The 21190-nt window shown below is 40.4% G+C and overlaps 1 protein-coding gene across 5 annotated transcripts in view; it reads right to left on the bottom strand.

The window, feature by feature from the left end:
- EFCAB6 (EF-hand calcium binding domain 6) overlaps nt 1-21190 on the bottom strand; it is a 103608-nt gene that overhangs the window by 34510 nt on the left and 47908 nt on the right. For all 5 annotated transcript variants that reach the window (XR_013231062.1, XM_077337812.1, XM_077337813.1 and 2 more), the window contains 5 exons: nt 17298-17412; nt 15212-15327; nt 13972-14207; nt 9321-9417; nt 5524-5642 (listed from right to left, as the gene is read on the bottom strand). Coding sequence is in view for 4 of the 5 variants with exons in the window: in XM_077337812.1 (XP_077193927.1) it covers nt 5524-5642; nt 9321-9417; nt 13972-14207; nt 15212-15327; nt 17298-17412 (683 nt within the window). In the remaining variant the exon portion in view is untranslated. The remainder of the gene's footprint in view (nt 1-5523; nt 5643-9320; nt 9418-13971; nt 14208-15211; nt 15328-17297; nt 17413-21190) is intronic.

The following is a 21190-nucleotide window of genomic DNA, read 5'->3' as shown; positions in this document are numbered from 1 at the left end:
TTGTTTGCATGTTCAAAATACCTTTGTTTAATGTCTTCTGTATCATTTCTAGTTAGTTTTTTGATCTCTGTTAACATGTCTTTATTGAGGTTTCTTTTTTTGGGGGGGGATGGGGTTCTTATTCCAATCTCTGGATTTTTTTCTGCTAATATCTTGGTTTGTTCAGATTTTTCTCATTTCTTTTTTGTAGCAGCTGCTAAGAAGATTCCTCTGATAAAAGCTTTGCTTGATCGCCAAATCGTGGCTGAGGACATTCCTTCTGTATTGTTTATTTTTAAAAATTCTTCCAGTTTTTTTTTTACACTTGCTTGCTACATCATCTTGTAATAGAAGATCATCATTTAGTCTCCATCCTCCTCTTAGTTTCCTGTTCTATTGCCAAACTACTTCTATGGGATTTTGGTCTGCAAATATCTTCAGTTGCATTTCTTCTTCGTTTAGATGCATTGTTATTTTATAAAATACCCAGTACATATCTTTTCTTGAGTATGTCTGCTGTCTATTAGAGAAGAAAGTAAAGTCTCTGCCCTATGGGTGCTTGATCCTCCAGGCATCTTCTAATTCTAGTATTTCAAAATATTGGAATAGATTTTGGGGTCATTTCCCACATTTAAAATTCCTGAATCTGTCCTTCTTTTGATCTAGTATTCTGTTCATGTCTCTAACATTTCATCTTGAAATTCTAGCATAGTCTGGGTAAAGTTCACAAAAATTTAACTTCAGCATTGTTTGGAACTTAAATCGTTGCTATCATACACGCTACCTTCCATGGGCCACATTTTTGGGATTAGATATATTTCATTTAATTCTTCTAATATTTATATAAACACATTTTGTTTTGAGCTAAAACAGGGTATTGTTTACTTATTTTTTGTTATTAAAATATTCTTTATACTAGCTTCAAAGCCCGTTCCTAAGAACAGGCCTTGAAAGGGCCCCCTACCCGGGCCCCCTGCCAGGCAGCTTAAAGTGGCTTTGGGCGACAGCTTGCAGCCAGATCAGATGGGGTGGGTGGGGGCTGGGCAGCTCGTTAGCAGGGCCGGAACAGAGCTCCTTAGTAAGCAGTCAGCAGGCCCAGTCTAGCAGGCCAGAAGGCCCTCGTTAGCAAGGGCAGCCTAGTAGGCCAAGAGGCCCTCATTAGCAAAGCCTCCACCACGACCCTTTGCCCAGGCCCCTCTCCCCATACCTGCTGCTGGCTCCAGACACTGAGGCATCTGAGAGCAAAGAGGCGGGAGCTGCAGGGGCAGGGCCAATCAGGACAAAGCTGGCTGCACCCTGATTGGCCCTATTCTAACTTGGACAGCCGGACACGTCCCACCCCTAGGCTGTTTCATAAATATATAGAGGAACAACAATGGATGAGTTACTTGAGTGTATCTTCTCTATATGAGTTACTTGAAGGTATAATATACCTGTGTTTTGCTTTTTAAGTTTGTTAGAAGTCTTTATATGGATTCATGGGACAGTTCATTCCATTAATATTTACTAACACTATTTTTAATTTATCCATTTTGCCCCAATGTTGATGCAACCATTGCTTCTACTTCTGAGCTCATAGGTAAAATTGCCCTCAAAGCTTTGGACCATCTAATGCTTCTCTATCAAACCCATATTCATCCCTGATGCTCCACTGAGCATCTATGCCTTTGAAGGCTTCTTGTCCTTTTTTTTAGGGTGTCTACTAATATCACTCTCCTTTTATAACTTCCCAAAGTCATTTGCCTTTTTGCATTTGAAGTTTTGGAGAGTCACTCCCCCTCTATCAAAACCATATTCTTCCCTGCTGCCTTGTTTTCCCAAGGATCTGTGCTTCTCCCTTAGTGATACAAGTTTAGTGTTCTACATGCCTTTTCACTAGACCTACTAGCCCAATGTAAAAAAAAACTTTTAAAAGATGGCAAACTGGAATGCCAGTGCAGATGGTACACTGATGAGGGAAGTAGGAGGGTGGAATGTACAGAGTGGGAGAATCAATCTCAATGTGGGCAGTGGAGGACTCCCAGACTGCATTCATCCTTACTGCCCCTCCCTTTTGAGTTTCCTTTGGCCTCAGCATGGGCTTTCAGTGCAGAGACTTTGGTTTGTGCTATGCAACCATCTTATCTCAGTGTTCCCCCTCTGAATGTAAACAAGTTGTATTTTCTCTAAAGATGTTTTCACACTTGCTATTGAGCCAGACTAGCTGTTTCTAACTTTCACACTTTCCTGGATCAAATGAGTTGTCTATGGGAACAGATTTTCCTGTGCAATTGGGTGAGGGGAGGTGAGCCAAAATTATAATTGCCCTGCCCTGTCCTGTTCGTGCTTTCTTGATTATACCCTCAATAATGACTAACCTAAGTTCATGGTTCCAATGCATGGAACTCCTGTTCTGAGGGGAATTCTTGGACTGCATCCCATGGATCATGACAGCAGCAGGAAAAGGGTAGAAAGAATAATTCCTATGGAACTTTTATGCTTTTGAATTATCTTTTGCTTTGGGGTGAAGGAAGAGGGGAAATGGCTGCAACCCCCCCTCCCAGAGAAGCAGTGAATGGAATGAAAACTGAATGCTGAAGGATGGAAAAGCAGTGCTGGGGGGGGGGTTGGCTTGATGCATGTAAAGTGGGGTGAAATACAGAAGGAGTAGAAAACTCAACAGGAATGCTCTGTGAAAGCGAAGGAAAACACCAGTGCAAAAAAAGTAGAATAGATGAATTTAGGGATGTAGCTTATTTCCTTATCATCATTTCACAAACATTGTTATTTCACCAACAGAACAGCTTATAGTCCATTAAAATATATTTTTGGTAAGAAAAGGAATGGGAGAAAGAGCTAATAAGAGTAGGAAGGGAGGATGGAAAGAGAGATCAATGGAAAAACAAATGACAAAAGAAAAAATAAAAAGAGAAAAAGAAAAAGAAAAAATGTGGTTTTGTATTATGTATTATTATAAGCAATTATACTTAGGGGAGGGAGAAGACAAAAAGCCATAAGAAAGGAAGAAAAAATTATTTGATTAATTTTAAGAGGCAATCTAGTATATCTCACCCAAAGAAAGGATATTTCACAAGTATAAGCAATAATAAAAAGTTCATCTGGGAGATTAAAATGGAGATTGCAGCCAGATCAAGCCTCCCTGTGTGAATCAGACCTCTATACCTGCTCTGTTTTATGTTAGAGCTTTCTTGAGGGGAGACCTTAAATTAAATGTGGTTCAATAGTTTACCTGTTCCCCTGAGGAAAATCTCATAAATCTCTTGTTGGTTCTCTGTAATTTGTAATTCATAAATTTTCAAAACTCCTCTTACTGGTGAGATACAATGGTGCTGGAAATCTGCCAGTCTTCTGAAACAAATAACAGGTCTAGAGCGGGTCTGTAAGATCTAGCCAAAAGGTCACAGATTTATAAAGAGAGAAGGGAAAAAAGGTAACAATAGAAGAAAATGGGAGGTTGGCCTTGAGGGTATGTCACTTATTCTCTGCTGATCTTGGTGTTATTAGAATTTTAATGGAACCTGTATAAATCAGGCCCTCTCTATGGATTCACCTATCAGTTGTATCTCCCCCATGTGGGGAGAGATGAGGATAGAGGAATAAATTCTCTCTATCCTCAGTGAAATACGTTTGGAGCCTTTAGATACACTACAAGTTTGGCTGCCCTTTCCCCAGAAGTTCCATCCTGTAGTTACTTCTAAGAGTCCCTCCATGACAGGGAAGGTACCTAGATCAGTGGAGTTAGGATACATCACCTTGAACATGGGTTCTGTAGCCCTTGGTGGGGGGGGGGCAGGAGATATTGATGTTAAATTACCTCATAATTTAGATAAGTTAATCACTACAGAGTGTAAAGTTAAAGTTTCAGATGAGCATCAAGCAAGGAGAGAGTTAAGGAAGAAGCCAAAAATTGAGATGTGAGTAAGAGGTAACTAGATAGGATTCTGTGGTCATTTTAAAATTAAAACGTATTAGCAGGTGTATATTTAAACTTCATGGGACTGTGTTCATAGTATTCAATGTAGTTAGGATTGCAACTCTACCACCTAGTAGGCCAGATTCACAATCCATTTTTTTTTAAAAATGTTCCTAGCCTGTGTATATAGCCCAGTGTTTCTGAGAACTGTAATGGATGGGGGGGGGGAATCTTCTTTGCCACTGTTGAATTGAAAATCCTCAGCTAATAGCAGCTAGAGTAGAATGGATTTAATGGGAAAGGGAGGAGTTAGGCCCCTAAAATTATGCTACTAATCTTTTTATTTATTCAAGGATAACATTGAAACTCTGCTGCAACTGCTGCTCTGCTAAAAAAATAACCCTGTAAGATGTCTGCAAAAGGAAGTTCTATTCCATAGAAACAAAAAATTGAACATGAGTACCGTGTCTTTAGTGACAATTACATCAGGCATCATGGTCTAATTTATCATCAGTTTCAAAATTTTCTTTCAGAGATAGATGCAGAATATAGGGATGTTTTGTACCATGCAGAAGTCAGGTGGCTTAGCAGGGGAAAAGTCCTCAAACTTTTTCATTATTCAACATGAAATTGAAGTCTTTATTAAGGACAAAGGAAAAGGTCAAGAAGCACTTTCTGACCCTGAATGGTTTTTTTATTTGGTTTTCTTAACAGATATCACAGAGCGCCTGAACACATTGAATCTAAGGTTGAAGGGGAATGGAAAGCTTGTGTGTGACATGTATACTGAATTGAAAGCTTTTGAAGCAAAACTAAACATTTTGTGAACCAAGTTACTGAAGGTAACTTTTCAAACTTCTCACACTGCAATGGACTACAGTTTGAGAAATATGGGAATTTACAATTCAATGTTGAAAGATACATTAAAGCACTGAACCTATTGGAGGTGGAATTTCAGAACAGATTCACTGATTGCCATAAGCTTGAAAAGGAAATAAGAATGTTTCAGAATCCATTTGAAGTAGCACCAAAAGACGAAAGTAACTTTTTTTCAGATAGAACTAATTGATTTGCAAGCCACTGGACATCTCAGAGACATTTACAAAGAAAATAGTCTGTTAGATTTCTATTCTTGACTACCTGGTATATTTATCAACCTAAATTAATTTGCTGCAGGCATGTTCACAGTCTTTAGCACCACATATGTCTGTGAATAAACCATTTTCCAAGATGAAAACTGTGAAATCAGAATGTAGGTCAAGACTTACAGATCAACATTTACATGACATTTTAAGATTGTCTGTCACAAACCTTGATGTGGACATCAATGCCTTGGCTAATGGAAAACAGCCACAAAAATCATACTGACTAGGTAAGCATGTGTAGCTAAATAAAAGGATTCCATAGTAAAATATAATTCCAAAATGGATTGCATTAACATTTCTTCATTTATCCTTGAATGTTTACTTTTGATCTAAATAAATAGGTTAATTTGTTACATTTTGGTTTAAGAGGTGGCCTTCTTTAGGCACTGGGCATGCGAATGTGGCCCCATGTGTCAAAAAGTTGGGGACCCTGGATCTACTGGCAAAGCAAATTTAAAAAAAAACATACTACTGAAACTGTCTTACCTTGCCCAAAGTTTTTCAAATTCTTTTGGATTTATTGGAATGCCACATCTGTACAGGACATCTTTCAGATCCTTTTTCAGAACAATGTTATTTCCATCGCTATCATATTCGTGGAAAAACTAAAACATGAGATGCCGTTAAAATAAGCTACTCACTTTTTCAACATTGCTTTCTCTATAGTCTTAATAACTATATACTTTGACTTCCAAAAAGTTTTTGACAAAACCCCTCATCCTGAATTTACAAACAGCTACAAAATAAGAACAAAGGTCATCTCAGGGTGGGGGCAGAATACACCACTCATTTGCCACACAAAGTGACTAAGAATGAAAGTTTACAGTATGTAACTGGCAGGCATACTAGCAGCAGGTATTGGAGCTGGGTGGAATTAATGCTGCTCTTAGACCAGTGGTCCCCAACCTTTCTGAGGCTGGGGACCGGCAGAGCATCGGGCCGCGCCCACGCGGACCGCGCCCGCTCATCAGGCCGCGCCCCCGCGGGCCACGCCTGCACATTGGGCCGCACCCGCACGGCACGGCCCTGATTCCCTCTCTCCGCCCTCCCGCAGTAAGAAGCTTCCCGGGCCGCAAGCTTGCGGCCTGGGAAGTTTTTTACTGCGGGGGGGCGGGGAGAGGGAGCCGCGGCCCGGCGCCATGGCCTTCGCGGCCCGGCACCGGGCCGCGGCCCGCAGGTTGGGGACCACTGTCTTAGACCTTCCAAATAGGTTAATTATGTCACTTATTGACACACATTAGATGCTGTTGGCTACTCTGCAGATGCCATAAAAATCATCATATGAGCCATTTCAGATGTTATACATGTACCAAGAGACCCCAGCTGTGCACAAATCCTCCTGACATGCATGTTGTCAGATGCTGACACATGTTTCCATTCTGTGTGATGCTCTCAGCCATATGGAGCTCCTTATTCCTCTTATCCCCTTCCCTATCCCACCTGTCACTTGAAATATGCCAGTGAGCTGAGAGATACATCTGTCCAGAGGGTGCTGTCGCATGAAAAAATCCCAGCCTTCCCTGTGAGATTCCTTTTCTACTCCCCCAAAACATTACAAGACTTTCAGGGAAGCCTTGGGTGAAATGGCTGCCATCATATGGAGGCTGAAGTTGGTTCCCAGTTCCTTATTTGCATTTTTCAAGTTCCTTTTTGCTAATCAAATGACAAATATTGAGGATAATTTTAAAGCTATGAACCCATAAATAAGTTTTCAACTACCACATTCCATCCACACCTGCTTACAAGGGACTCTATCCTCTAACGTGACCTATGTGGTTTCCTGGTCCAAAGTCCAGTTCTTGTGGGAGCTGCCTCAAAGAGGAGTGCCCCCAGAACGATCTTATGTATTGAGGGCTAGTTATCTGCTAAGATGAGTCATCACAGCTCTCTGCAACAGTCAAAATACATCTTTTTAATTAATTCTTATCCATGATATATGTGGCAAAACAGAGCCAATTAATAGGAAGGTTTAGAATCAACTGAAGATAATTTTCAAAAGGAGTAATACCCAGGAATTAATCTCTTATTTATGTAATCACCATATTTGTATACCTCCTATGTGTATTGAAATTGAACAAGACATTGTCATATATTACATATTGCATTATCTTGGATTTTTTATTTTTCATATGAAAATCAAATACACAATATTTATGCACGTTATCAGTTTGTTTTCCAGAGGTCTTTATTGCACAGTTTTTTTTCTTCATTTGTCCTCTACAAACTTTCCTCCCTTTTTCAGTTTGTGTATACCATATGGTTTGATTTGGGCCTTAAAACAGATACTTAACTGTTTTATGCAAATGAAGTTTTATATGGGAATGAAAAGTTTGTTCATTTACTGTGAAGTTCTCTTCTCAGTGGTTCTAGGATGGGGCCTTCACAACTCATGCATAGAAGCTCCTTCCTGCAGGCAGGTACTTATTTATTTTTATTTAGATTTTTGTTTCCCACCACTCCCAGAACCTGCTTGTGGCAGGTTACAAATAGTCCATAAACTAAAAAGTCCAATAAAACCCCATTAAAATATCAATATAAGAACATAAAAATTACAGCATCAAGTAAAAACATGGAGGTATAACTCAAGAACCCTTCCCCCCAACAACAACATCCAACAGAGGAAGTGGCAAAGGGAGCCAAAACCCAACACCATAACATGATATATGGCATAACTGCTTCTTCCCAGGAAAAGAACCCTGGAATGTAGGTTTGCCAGAAAGGCATCTCTCATCCAGTTCCTGCAATGATACTTATATAAAGCCCTCAGGAAAGAAAGGCAGTGTGGAGAAGAATAAATAAAAAACATGAAGAAAAGGGAGTTTCTGCTATGAAGTAGCCACTTGTCTACAAGCAAGACAGGGCCTACAATGGGGACAGAGGGAGAAACCCTACTCACTAAGAGTCAGCAAAAATGTATGGTCCTCCTTGCCTCCAGGGAGCAGCTTCTACCCAAGAGATGTGATTGCCCTACTTTCGAGCACTGGAGAAATATATATATTTGAATATATTCATACCCCATTCTTTTCCCCAGTACATATTCAAAGTGGCATATGTTGTTCTCAGCTTCTCCGTTTTATCTTTACAGCCTCGTGATGTAGATTATGGCCAAGACCCCAGCAGTCTTCCCAGATCTTAATTTGACATCCTAATGACTATACCTTGCCATGTTCAACAGAAGAGACTGCTCATTGCTATTTTGAATGAATCACTACTTTTGCCTTGTTCTCTTCATTTACCCTCTGGAAGGACCAGCCTTTTTCAGAACCTCAACACTGGACATGATTGGATATCTCAACCACACCCAGATATACAAGCAGAATCTCCCATTCCTGTGGAAAGTGCATTCTCAGTTTACCATAAGACTGGCCTTCCTTCTGCCAGTCAGGAGGCATGTCCGGAAGTGTGACTCTCACAGAAACAAGCATGGAGTAAATCTTACCTTTACACAGTGAGGAGAATGAAGTAACAGTAAGAGAATATCAACCAGTGGGAAATATATTGGGTGGGGGAGGTCCTCAGCAGCAATGCAGTGAAGTCACTTCCTGTGTGCCCAGAAGTGAATTCACAATGTTGATGAGGACACTCGAGCTAGAGCATCCTGTGTCACTTCCAGTTATCCCAGATGTAGCTTGCGTGCACCAGGGTGCCACTGGGATGCTGGGCTTTCCTCCCCCTCCCAATCCTTTCACTGATACTCAAGGCTTTGGAAAGCATCCAAGGTAATTACCAGGAGGCCTCCTGCTATATTGGTGGTTCTAAGAAAGAGAACCTCCAGTTTATTGCCACCAGTTCTGGAAACAACCCCTCTGAGCCCTCAGTCAGGAATTACAGAACGTGCCTCTATAGTAGGGCTTTTAAATTACATTTCTAAAAGCTGAGGCTTGAATTCCATGCATACAAGTGGGGGGTGGAGTACAATTTTTGCTGACTCCCCCTACTGTGGGAGACCTCTGTCTCTCCCCAAGATATTGCCAAGTGCCCTCTGTCCCCCAGGAGAAGCATTTGGGGATATATTTTGAGTTGCCATAGGTTGGAAGGATTGATGAAAATCCTCCCCACCCTTTGCACCCAGAGAAATCTAGGCAGCAAGCCAGGGGCTTGAAGAGGAAGATATATAGTATTGTTAAGCTTATCTTAAGTTCTGACCATTAATGAACTATTTGTTTATTGTAGCTAAATGGCTGCTGTTGTTTTTTTTTTAAATATCATCAAAGTTAAACACCATGTGAAGTTCTCAGATGTGTTTTAGAGAAGGATATTTATTTTTCAAAAGTAGAGCTTACCGTGGCTAGGTCATTCCATCTGCTTTGTGCTTTGATACAAAGATAGTAATGAGCTTGTTCACAAGCTAGATCCGCATCTGCAGCTATCTGTTTGGATCTCAGAAAGTAAGAAAAAGTATTAAGTTAACTGTGATTTATTTAATGATATCATTAATACCCCGCACAGTTTATTTGGGTAAAATCTTTTATTATAGTTTATAGTATACAGATTTGTATCTCAAGAATTTACATGCAAATGAATTTCATGCAAATGTTGTTACAGTTCTCCAACTGCAAGTTAGGGATGACACTTTTACAAGTTCTCTTTATCCCTGTTACAATTTGTGGATGCTTAATTGTTGCTGACATTTGAGGAAGAAGATTTATACATCAAAGAAAAAATATAAAAGACAAAGTGGTGATGAACTCTGAGAGGGAAACAGAGAACTGCTCCATTGTGAGCAGACACTAAAACAACCATGAAGAAGCTGAAATAAAATTCTATGGGTGAGACCCAGACAGCTTTAATTCCTCTCCTTAGCCTCCCACCCCACCCCCCAATTTTGCATGTTTTTGTCCATGCAGGTTTCATGATTCCCAGAGTAGATTTCTGATGGTCAAAAAAAGACCAATTCAACCGTGAAAACACGGTTGGATCAAACCATAGGGTTGCAAATCTTCTAGAATTCAGGACCAAACTGGATATGACACAAAGAAAGAAAAGCAACTGAAAAGGATGGCTGTTGAGGTGACGGATGGCCATGGTTAAGCAATCTCCATTCTTGCCCTCTCACCTGCTACTCTCCTCTTCCCAGTCACAGCTTCCCAACACATTTTAATTTTTTAAAAACCCTAGATACGAGACACTGTAGCATGCCATGTTTATTTTGGCCCTGCATTCTGCATTGTAGCACTTTAGGCTGCAGAAGGAGTCATATCTTTGATCACGTGGCATACATAAAAAGGTATCCCTCTCACTTCTCTCCATCATGCGTCATTTTAGGTCACCTGAGGTTTTACCGTATTTGCCAGCATATAAGATGACTGAGTGTATAAGACGATCCCTCAACATTTCCACTCAAAATATAGAGTTTGTTACATTACATTACAGTACCTGTCATTGTCACCATTGTACGGCCGCAGCACAACCGCAGCGCAATCGCAGTGCCTCCGGCCCGCTCCTGCATCTCCCTGTGACCGGCACTAGTGCGCAAGTGCGCATGTGCGAGCTCTACGTAGACAAGGGACGGGCCGGAGTGCCACTGATTCCTGCCGAGGAGAATGGGCCAGTCACGCCGAAAAGGCTGGCACCCCTGTCTCGCTGCTGATGCTCACTGCAGCCACGCTGATGATCCACGACGGCCATGCTGGATACCGCACGATACTGGATGGAATGTAGAATGAGGTGGGCGGGCATTGGGAGGCCACTATGGGCAGCTATGTCTATCCCAACTGAAGTGTACCCGGCGTATAGGACAACCCCCCCCCCCACTTGGAGGCATGTTTTTCAGGGGGGGAAAGTAGTCGTATACACCAGCAAATACTGTACTTCTCCAAAAATATTTTTTTATTATATTTTAACAATCATGAAATAAAGTTCATGCAAGAAAACTTGTGGGATAGTCTCTTCTTTTATTCTGGTTAGACCTTGTAGAAAGGTAGGGGACAGGCTTGAGACTCTGTTTCATGTTCTTCATGGGAAGATGAGTTGGTTCTTATATACTGCTTTTCTCTACCCAAAGGAGTCTCAAAGCGGCTTACAATTGCCTTCCCTTTCCTCTCCCCACAACAGACACCCTGTGAGGTGGGTCAGGCTGAGAGAGCCCTGATATTACTGCTCTGTCAGAACGGCTTTATCAGTGCTGTGCCATGCTCAAGGTCACCTAGCAGGCTGCGTGTAGGGGAATGGGGAATCAAACCCGGCTCGCCAGATTAGAAGTCCACACTCCTAACCACTACACCAAGATGGCTCGGAGCATAATTGTATGCAGCAAGTTAGATTCCCTAGGTCATGCATTATTGGAAGCGATTCCCTATGTGGAACTAATCATACAAGACCTTATTTGATGAAAAACACGGAACAGCCTTGATCTGGAAACTCTGTCTCCTGCCTTTTTACAAAGTCTAACCAGAATAAAAGAAGAGATCACTCATAGACCTCTGGATTACACCTATCCTGAGCAAGTATCAGCTGCCTCTTGAATCTCTGTGATCTTTTTTTTCTGGCAGACACACATCCAGAGAAAACAGATTTTCTTGCCAAATACAGCCATTACATAGATCGGATAAAGAGATTTGCCAAGCTGTGTTTTAATGTTTACTTACTGCTTTGTAGTTTTCCTTGTATCTGTATTGACTTTTCTCATGATTTTCAGTAAGAGGAGCATAATCATAAAGGAAAGGAAACATCCTCCTGGAGCTCTTCACAGCTAGGCTAGTTTTTTACCATCCTAAATAATTGTGTGTTTTCAACAAACTTAGCTACTACACTCATCACGTTCCATTCAAAACCATTTATGAAGAAATTAAAAAGCACCGGTATCCAATATTGATCTTTGTGATACCCCATTGCTCACTTTCTTCCATTATAAGAACTGCCTACGAATTCCTATTCTCTGCTTCCTGCTAGTTAACAAAATTTTAATCAATAAGAGGGCCCATGGTTTCTAGGCTTACTTAGGAGTCTTTGGTGTGGAAACTTGTCAAAGCCTTTTGGAAGTTCAAGTATACAATACCTATAAAATTGTCCTTATCCACAAGTGTCTTAACTTGCTCAAAGAACTCCAAAATGATGGTGAAGCAAGAGTTTCCTTAGCAAAAGCCGTATTGATTTTTTCCTCAGTAGGCTTTGTTCCTTGATGTGCTTAATAATTCCCTCTTTAATAACCGTGTTGAATAATATACCTGGAACAGGTATTAGACTAACTGGCCTGTAATTCACTGGATCCCCTCTGAACCCCTTTATAAAAAACTGGGTTGACATTTTACTTTCCATTAATCTGTCAGGGAGGCCAATTTTATTGAAAAGTTACATATACCTGTAAGTGCATCAACAGTTTCACATGGGAATTCTTTGAGGTGTATGCTATTTGTACCAGCAGACTTACTAGTTTTCAGTTTGCCTAGTAATCCTAGAACTTTATCTCCCCTCATGTTAGTTGGCACAGCACTTCATTAACCTGATTGCCACACATATCAGCCCATTCTGATCCTACAACTGACTCTGGAATGAAAAGCCTAGTTACAGCTGATAGGTGCTCATACTAATTTCTGGTCTGGAATTGAATCTTTAATTGGGTTGCCCGCTGCGGATGAACTCCCTAATCACCTAGATCAGCATCCATCACGAGGAGTCCTTTCTGAGAGACTTGAAGAGGGGCCCTCGTGCTGGCCTGGTTGGCCATTCTCACTATGCAAACTCCTTGCAAGAGCTGGTGACAGGTCAGAAAAGATATGTTAGCTATCATTAGCTCCACCATCACCAACCAGCTGGTGATCCCTGGATCCCTGTTGGACGATTGTTGACAAGTTATTTATGACTGCGTTATATGCTTAGACTGTTCTATGTATTACCCGTACAATGTGTTATGTGAACCGCCCTGAGCTATATGGGAGGGCGGTATAAAAAGCTAACAAATATTGCTAATTGTGCAACCATTGCCCAACACTTTAAAATTTGCACTTCTGAATTCTTACTATTTTGTGAAATGATGTTTTTCAGGGGAGAGAAGCAACTTCAACACTGAGGTTTATTTTAGCATCTCCCAGTTGGGGAGAATGCAAAAGATATTTTTTAGATGATTCTGGGAAATGAAGGGAATAGGATGTGCAAGCTGATTTCGCTTCCCATTCTCCTTATTTAAATTTAATCATGTTGTTGTGATAAATGTTAGCAGGCTATAAAACAGATGAACCCATCTACTTATTTATTTGTATTTCATTTCACAGTCTTTTAGGAATGATATCCAAGCTGTAATGCCTCTGAAGCCATGTGCACAGGACCCATTCATTTCACTAGGGACAATGGCCATAATTTGAAGGGGGGAAATTCCAATCCCCATAACAACACTGCTACAGCTTGGCAAATTGTGCCCAAAGACTATGGGAATTTCAGAGCGGATACAGCTCTTTAAAACATTGTATTGCTTGAAAAGTGTGGATATGGTCCATGACCACTGAAAGAATTAGTCCAATAGTAACCTAAGGAAGATATTTTATTTAAACTATTTCTATTCTCCTTTTCAGTCCAGTGGTCTACAAGAAGAAGAAGAAGAAGAAGAAGAAGAAGAAGAAGAAGAAGAAGAAGAAGAAGAAGAAGAAGAAGAAGAAGAAGAAGAAGAAGAAGAAGAAGGAGTTGGTTCTTATATACCACTTTTCCCTACCCAAAGGAGGCTCAAAGCGGCTTACAGTCGCCTTCCCATTCCTCTCCAGGCAGCCAACAAACAGTAGCTGTAGAAAGACTTCATTTTAAGCCCATGAATAAGTCTGAGAAAACTAAAATAAACTGATTTATTGCCAAATATGTAACAAAAGCAGATGGGGTGAGGATTTTTTTCACCCTTTTAAGTAGTAAATAACAAATTATTTTACATCTGTGTATTCTATAATAAACTATGTATCATAGCTTCCATCCTATATTATCTAATTCATATAACTAAAATATAAATCTTACTTGTAAGATGGAGCCAGCCAAGGGCGTATATCTTTAGTTGCATGATCCTGGAACAAATGAAGGAATTCTGGGTAGTTTAATGTAGATGTCATGTTCATACCCAAGATACCAAGCAGATGTGCATATTCTTCATCAGTCAAGGTGATTAAAAGGGAATCCAGGAGGCACCGGAAATCCAGCATGTTGACTATACCATCATGGTTCCGGTCTATTTTACGAAAGGCAATGTATGGGTCCTAATAGGAAATATTCAGTTTATTATCAACAATTGACTTATTCTGTTAAAACAAATGAGTCATCATTCCAAATCTTTTGCAAAAGGGCAAAATGTAGAAGACTGTTTCAAAACAGGATTTTTAGTATGTGTGTTGTGTGGCTGGTCGGCACTTACTGGTTAGTTTCTTGCTATGTGTGTTACTTTTAAACTGTAAGTAGAGAGTCTTCAAGCTGCATTAAATGTCCAAGAAGATAGCAGTTCTCCTCTCTAAGTTTAGCAATGTAGCAGTTCCCTGCAAAATTGCCAGGGAAAGCTTTAAAAGCATGTGTGTATGCATGTGTGTGTGCTCTTTAAAGTTCAAAGAGACGCCTGTCCTTTGTTGAGAATGCTTACTGCAAGAGGAGACAAGGATCAGGGGTCAGGCAGGGGTCTTTCCCCAGCAAGTATGTTGGCAGCAGCATGGAGGGGCACTTTAAAAGCTGCCGTCTTCGGTGATTTGATCCAGTTGTCTGTATGGAGACAACTTGGAATGGTGGATGGGAAAAAAAGAGCAGCTCTGCCAAGGCACAAAGCTGTGCCTTCTGCCCCATGGTTATGGTGTGGGTTTCTGGCCCAGGCCAAGCTCCATGGACAGAGCTGTCCACCCTGAAGTAATGGAACAACCATTGGAAGTGTGTTCATGTGTTTATTGCATAGGTACTTGTGAATGGTCTGGCTGGAGTTGAGACTATGCAATGGGTACTCTTCCCACCTTTCTTGGTTGAGGAAGTAGCAATGAGGTCCTGAGAAGTACATATATGGTCCCTTCAGTGTCCCACCACATCACATAACCTCTCTCATTCTACAGTTTATTGCTTCCTTTCCACCGTGCAGGAGTGCCTGCTGGTCTGATTGTTGAGTCCAGACCCCATGGGGTCTGAGATAGCACTGCTACAGCTGATGGGAGCCTGGGTGAGTCTAGGCCAGGTGTCAGCTCAAGACACTTAGAATATGAATAAAAAATAAAAGGCTGAATATGATTACCCCATATTCTTCCGCCATTTTATCACTCAACCGGTTTAGGCACTCTTCAGCTGACGCAAAGGGACACTTGCTGGTATTTACTTGTGTAGCATGTCCTAGTCCACCCAGCCTGGAATCTAAAATAATTACGTTAGAATAAAGCATTCAATGATCTCCACATGTCATGTAAAGTAGTATTGAACAGCCAGCATCAGTCTAGTTATTTATCAAGAAAATATTTACTTAAAAGTTACAGGTTTCACATGTTATTTATCATTGATATTTATTATTTATTTTACATTTATACCACCCTTTCCCACAAGTGGGCTCAAGACAGTTTACAATAATCACAAACCAGTATAAAATATCTTAATTTTAAAAAGAACCCAGAACATCCAGGAAGGGTCCCCCTCCCAGCACCAACTAGAAATCCTCTGCTGTGATGTATGCCATCACAACAACTGGACTATAAAAGAATGTTGTATAAATATAAATTATGGCATTAAGCCACGGATTGCTGCTCTTATTCTGGATCCGATTTATACGTGAATATATTTTAATACTTGAATCTAATTTCCTTGCTTCCCATGAACAGGAAAGAAGAACAGCAATCACTGTGGCATGGCCACCCCACCATCCTCCTAGCCAGCAGATGTACCATCAAACTTTCTGAAAAAAAGCCATGACTTGTCTAAGCTAATTTTGCCCTACAAGGAAGCATAGTCATCCACAAATTGATTCCTAAAACCTGATGCTCTTTGATGGTAAGAACCGCAATGTTTAGGGATAAAACCAAATATAGAAAAATAGAAACAATTTATTATTTGAGCTCAAAATGTTTAAAACCATAAAAGAATATCGTATCTATTGGGCACATATAACACATCTCCGTGTGTACACCACAAATGGCAAAAAATTCAGACCTAATGTATTTCGATCATACTGATCTTCATCAGAGGCCAATATATAGTTATACACAGAGGTATATAGCAATTCTTCTCAATTTACAACAGGGGGGAAGTTTCTTTAATCTAATATGGCTGGTTCTGGTCCTGCAAAATATTCGAATCGGCAGAATCCTTAGCCAGCAAATATTTCCTATTCCTCCCTTGGGTACTGAAAAATCCTGCTGTGTGCCTCTCTTCAAAAAGATGTAAAATGAGAAATGTAGCACAAGGCAATTAAGTGAGTCAGTGGCTGACCAATCACTGCAAGCCTCATATTTCCTCTCTGTTCATCCACACCCTGGTCTGAAAGAGGTTGATCCCTCCTTGGGATTCCAGGATATGTGGAACAGAACTTTGACATTTATTTACTTATATACTTCATTAGTATCCTGCCTTTGTCCTGAACGGGGACCCAAAGTAGCTTATACCAATCTCTCCCATTTTATCCTCCCATGTAGGTTGGTCTGAGAGAGTATGACTGGCTCCACGTTATCTAGTGAGTTTCCACAGCATGAGTAGTGATTTGAAGCCAAGTCTCCCAGATACTACTCCAAAAGTATTAACCACTTCACCACACTGGACATGGATAGTAATTTACCTCTGGGGTTCGAAATAATCCCTTTATCCTCTATCTGATCACTCCCCTTCACCAAGGTACTATATCAATAACAATAACAGAAATATAATTATATAATTTTCAAGTCATAAACATGCTTGTTAGGCAATAGGAATGACATAGTTGCAACTTCTTGTGGTCTCTTCCCATGCTAAGATTGCACTGAAGAAGCAAATGGAATGTATGGATTGCTTCCTACATCACAATTCATTATATTATTTTGGGAAAGAGCCATATCTTCAGCATCTCCCATATGATCTCAATGTTTTCCCATGTTACAGAGTAGTTGGGAGGAAATCATAACCTTTCACAACCTAGCTAATGTTCCTTGGATAAAATCTGCTTCTTTAATCACTGTTATGGTGTTTTGATAAATGGTTAACATATTAAATAGGTTTCTACCTAGTCTCAGACTGACTTCTATTTTAGCACAAATTCAGTCTGCAAAAGACACACTGATGAAGTCAGGCTTATAGAACTGAGAGAGGAAATTCTCAGTTGTTCCAGGACAAACACGATAAATCGACAGTAAGTATGCAGTTACCTTCAAATATTGCCACAAAATCAAGATAACTCAGCCCTCCATTTGGGAATCCTATTTTCTCTATGAGTAGATTAAACTGATCATCTTCCACTGGCATACAAATATCTTCCAATAACTTCAAGAGAATAAAAATAACAAGGTATTTCTTATTATTGGGCATAAGACATGAGACTTTAAACAATTTCATAGGGATAAAATGTTTTTAACTCTTTCCTTGGCTGGGTATATGGAATTTTGAACTTTAGAATATACTATTTCAATATTGCTACTGAGACCTGACTAATTGAGCTTAGATGGATCACCAAAAATTAATTCTTATCTGTAGGCATCCATGGTACCTCTTGCCTTGAAGTATCAGAGCCTCATGGAGCATCCCCAGCAGGCTATGCACAACAAGAACCAATGCAATTCCTGATAGATCAGTTGAATGGGCATGACCCATCCCTCAACACAATCACCCTACCATGTGGTGACCCCTCTGAGCCACAAAACACTAGCAGTCATTTCCTCGGTGTTATTTATTTTCCATGTATCTTTTTGGTCTCTGTGTAAACAGCAATTCAACTGGGCACAGACCTGAAATGATGTCATTGTCCACATTGTCTGGTACAGGCCACCAGCAGGGTAGGCTGTAGTTGTTTGTACTTCTGTATGTCATTCATAACGAAGTAGTCATTGGCTGGTGGGTGTTGCTGAGGTTGTTAGGTACTCTTCTGTACTTACTATGGTGTTTGAATCTTGTGGAGCGGTACTCACCATTACTTTCCCCTGGTTGACTGGCCACAGGATACCAACTAGAAACAATGGCTTGCTGGAAAGTAAGAAGCTATATGCTCAAAAGATCCACTGTGAAACAGGAAGCATAACTGGAGGTCAGAGATTAAAAGGGCCCTTAAAGAAAATGGGACTTTCCTTGAGAAGGTTAAGATATGACAGCAAAGTGAATTTTAATAGAGGAAAAGAAAAGACCATAGTTTTCAAGTTCCACCAACTAGTCATAATCAAATCCAAAAGTACATGAGACAGGATTCAAACTTTTGATCAAAGTTCAAACACAGAATATTTCCAAGTTAAACATATAGGATTTTCTAAAAAGCCTGAAGACACCTTGAAGAATTGCAGCTACTTCTGAGGAGAACATGGGAGAAGCAGATGGATGTATCATACTGTAAGGTGGAGAGCAGCAACATTGGGATGGAAAAGATTGTCCCATAAGAGGATGTTGAAGCTTTACAGGAACTGGATGTAGTAGATCTGAGACAGATTCCTGAGAGTAGCAAATCAGGCTTGATGAGGCAAAAGGATGTGACTAAAATACTGTAGGCCTGGTCTTTGTATAACTCGCAGATCACTCTGTCCAGAGAGAGAACTGGAAGGGAATGTAAAAAATATCACATGTCTAAACTAGTAAGAAAGCATCCTTAATGACAGGCTATCCCTAGCAGAAATATAACAAAAAAGCAGAATTTTTTGTATTCTGTTATGTAGCAAATAGATCTATCATATAGAAGCCCCATTGTGAAAAAGTAGGATGAAAATTATAACAGTGGATACGCCACATGGTGGTGGGTTCTACTCTGAATGTATACTAGAAGGTTGTTGTCCTCATGATGTGATTGACTTCAAAGACATAGGTGTGGGCTATGCTCCAATGCCATATGGCCTGACCCTCCAAGCAGAGTTAACTCTCTGCAAGCTGTGGTGTATGTAGTCCAGAGCAATTTGAACTGCTTTGCCTTGAAACATCATTCCAAAAGAACTTACAGCATATTTTATAGCTTTGAGCTCTAAAAGGTTAATGTGATAAGATTCAAGAGTAGACAAAGAGCCACTGGTCACCAAACCCTCACAATGAACTCCCTAACTAGTAAGGGAGGGACAGTGATCTCAGGGAAACAGAACAAAGTGGATTCCAAAGAATGAATTGCAAACTCAGGGACAACCACTCTATGTTCATACAAGGAATCTGGGAGAAAAAATTAAACAATGGGTCAAAAGTATGCAGAAATCACTTTTATGAAGGCCTCAAAGAGGCAGGCGAAAGGAATTATCATGGCAGTCAAAGCCATGAGGACTGACAGCCAAAAAAGAAAAAAAGTTTTTTTTATTGAATGGGCCCACTTTGTAGGGAGATTTTTGACTGGGCAAGAATCTAGGATTGCATAAATAAACTTGATGGAATAGAATGGGATAGGAACTGGATTTCTCCCAGTTTTAACCAATAAACCCAGCTGGCTCACTGTGTGCCAAATGAACTCCATAGGTGAGCAGGCCAGGCCAATGAGGAAGCACAACCAACAATTAATTGATGTGGGGGAAGTTACTACAACCTGTAATCTTATCTGAAACACTACTGTTGACATATATTTAATATGCATAGGAGGAACTACTGCTAAACAAAACATACCCTTTACGGTACAAAAATATCTCCAGGCTGAAAATGGAGAGATGTTCTACAAGAAGGTTGGATAATAAAACCTGTAGGCAACCTCAAATGATGGGACTTGTTAAATGGCTCTTTGTTGGGGAGAGAGGGAACCTCACTACTGAGCCCAGAAACAAGTAGAACTAGCAAACTAGTAACCTGAATCAACAGTAGTGAGAACGTCAGAGGTGATCTTCCAAATAGGTAAATAAGGTGCTAATCTGTCAAAGAATAACAAGGTGTGGGACAAACAGGTAGCCTTGGGTCTCAGATGAGAATCTCTACAAACTGAGCAATTTGCGTGTCCTATGGTTTAGAATATGTCATTTTGAAATATTGAGCAAGCCCATAAGAGGCCTTTGCAGACCAATACAAGGTGTAGGGTAATACCTACTGGATTAGTAGTAAGGGTTCTGAACAGGAGTCAAGAGTAGTGTTTTCCTTTATACTAAGGTGCTCCTGTTAGCCTACTTTTGTCCATGGCATCACCTGTCTGAGAGGTGAACAAAGGACAAGTCCTCCACTCAAACGTTAGTCTCATTAGGGAAGGCTAAAGACTTAAGCCATACATGAATTTTTGACAGCAAAGGCTATGCACCAGCTTACCACAGTTAGCCACATACTGAGCAAAATTAATCTACTGCTTAGAAAACCTAATGCTTTCAACCGGTAGCACCTTGGCCAATTTCTTGTCCTCTGTTATGAGGACCAGGAAATATGTTATTTGCTAGTATAAAAAGAGCTTATCATGACCTGCCCTGGCTTTGTATCCTTGAATTCTGAATGTCAGCAATTTAGAGTAATTTAAGGTTTTACGTTTTTCTGTTTTTTACTGGAACATAATTTTAACTTCTTGCGTCTCTATGCTTTGCCTTTGACTTCAATGTTCTGTAGACAGTTCAGACTGGCTGAACTGGGCCAAGAGGGCTAGAAATGTATCAACTGGATGTAACAGATATTTCTGATTGTTGAACCAACAAAACCAAAACAGTTCAAACTAGGCAGGCAGTACCATTGTTGGCACTAGATGGAGCATCTTAGGCTGCCAAATCTTTCTCCCAAAGAACAGTTTTAAAACAAGAGTCTCTGCTGGAGAGCAATTCTGGGGTGAACAGAGTATGGGATGAACAGTACTGTCTGATCCCCCATAGCAAAGGATCATCACTTTGTGCCATTTTTCTTGCCATCAATGATGTAATTAGAGCACAAGAAGAATATGGCCTTCTGGAGAATGGCAAAATGGTTAAGAACAAAGTAGAACGTAAATCGTCATTTTCCACCCCCCATAGTCATGTAGCAAACAAAGAAATCAATAAAGCAAGCCTCCTCTGCATTGCTAGAGCTGAGGAGAAAGGCCATGAAGAACAGAGTTCCCTGTCCATGGTGACAGAGAACTGAAGGGATGAACATTCTTTCCAGTCACATGTTGACTTTGACAGGAAGAAGTTGAGGGGTAGAAGCACTCCTT

Source organism: Paroedura picta, chromosome 5, assembly GCF_049243985.1.
Source record: "Paroedura picta isolate Pp20150507F chromosome 5, Ppicta_v3.0, whole genome shotgun sequence".
Lineage (NCBI taxonomy): Eukaryota > Metazoa > Chordata > Lepidosauria > Squamata > Gekkonidae > Paroedura > Paroedura picta.
The sequence above is the reverse complement of the archived record's forward strand: the minus strand, read 5'-3'. Positions and strand labels throughout refer to the sequence as shown.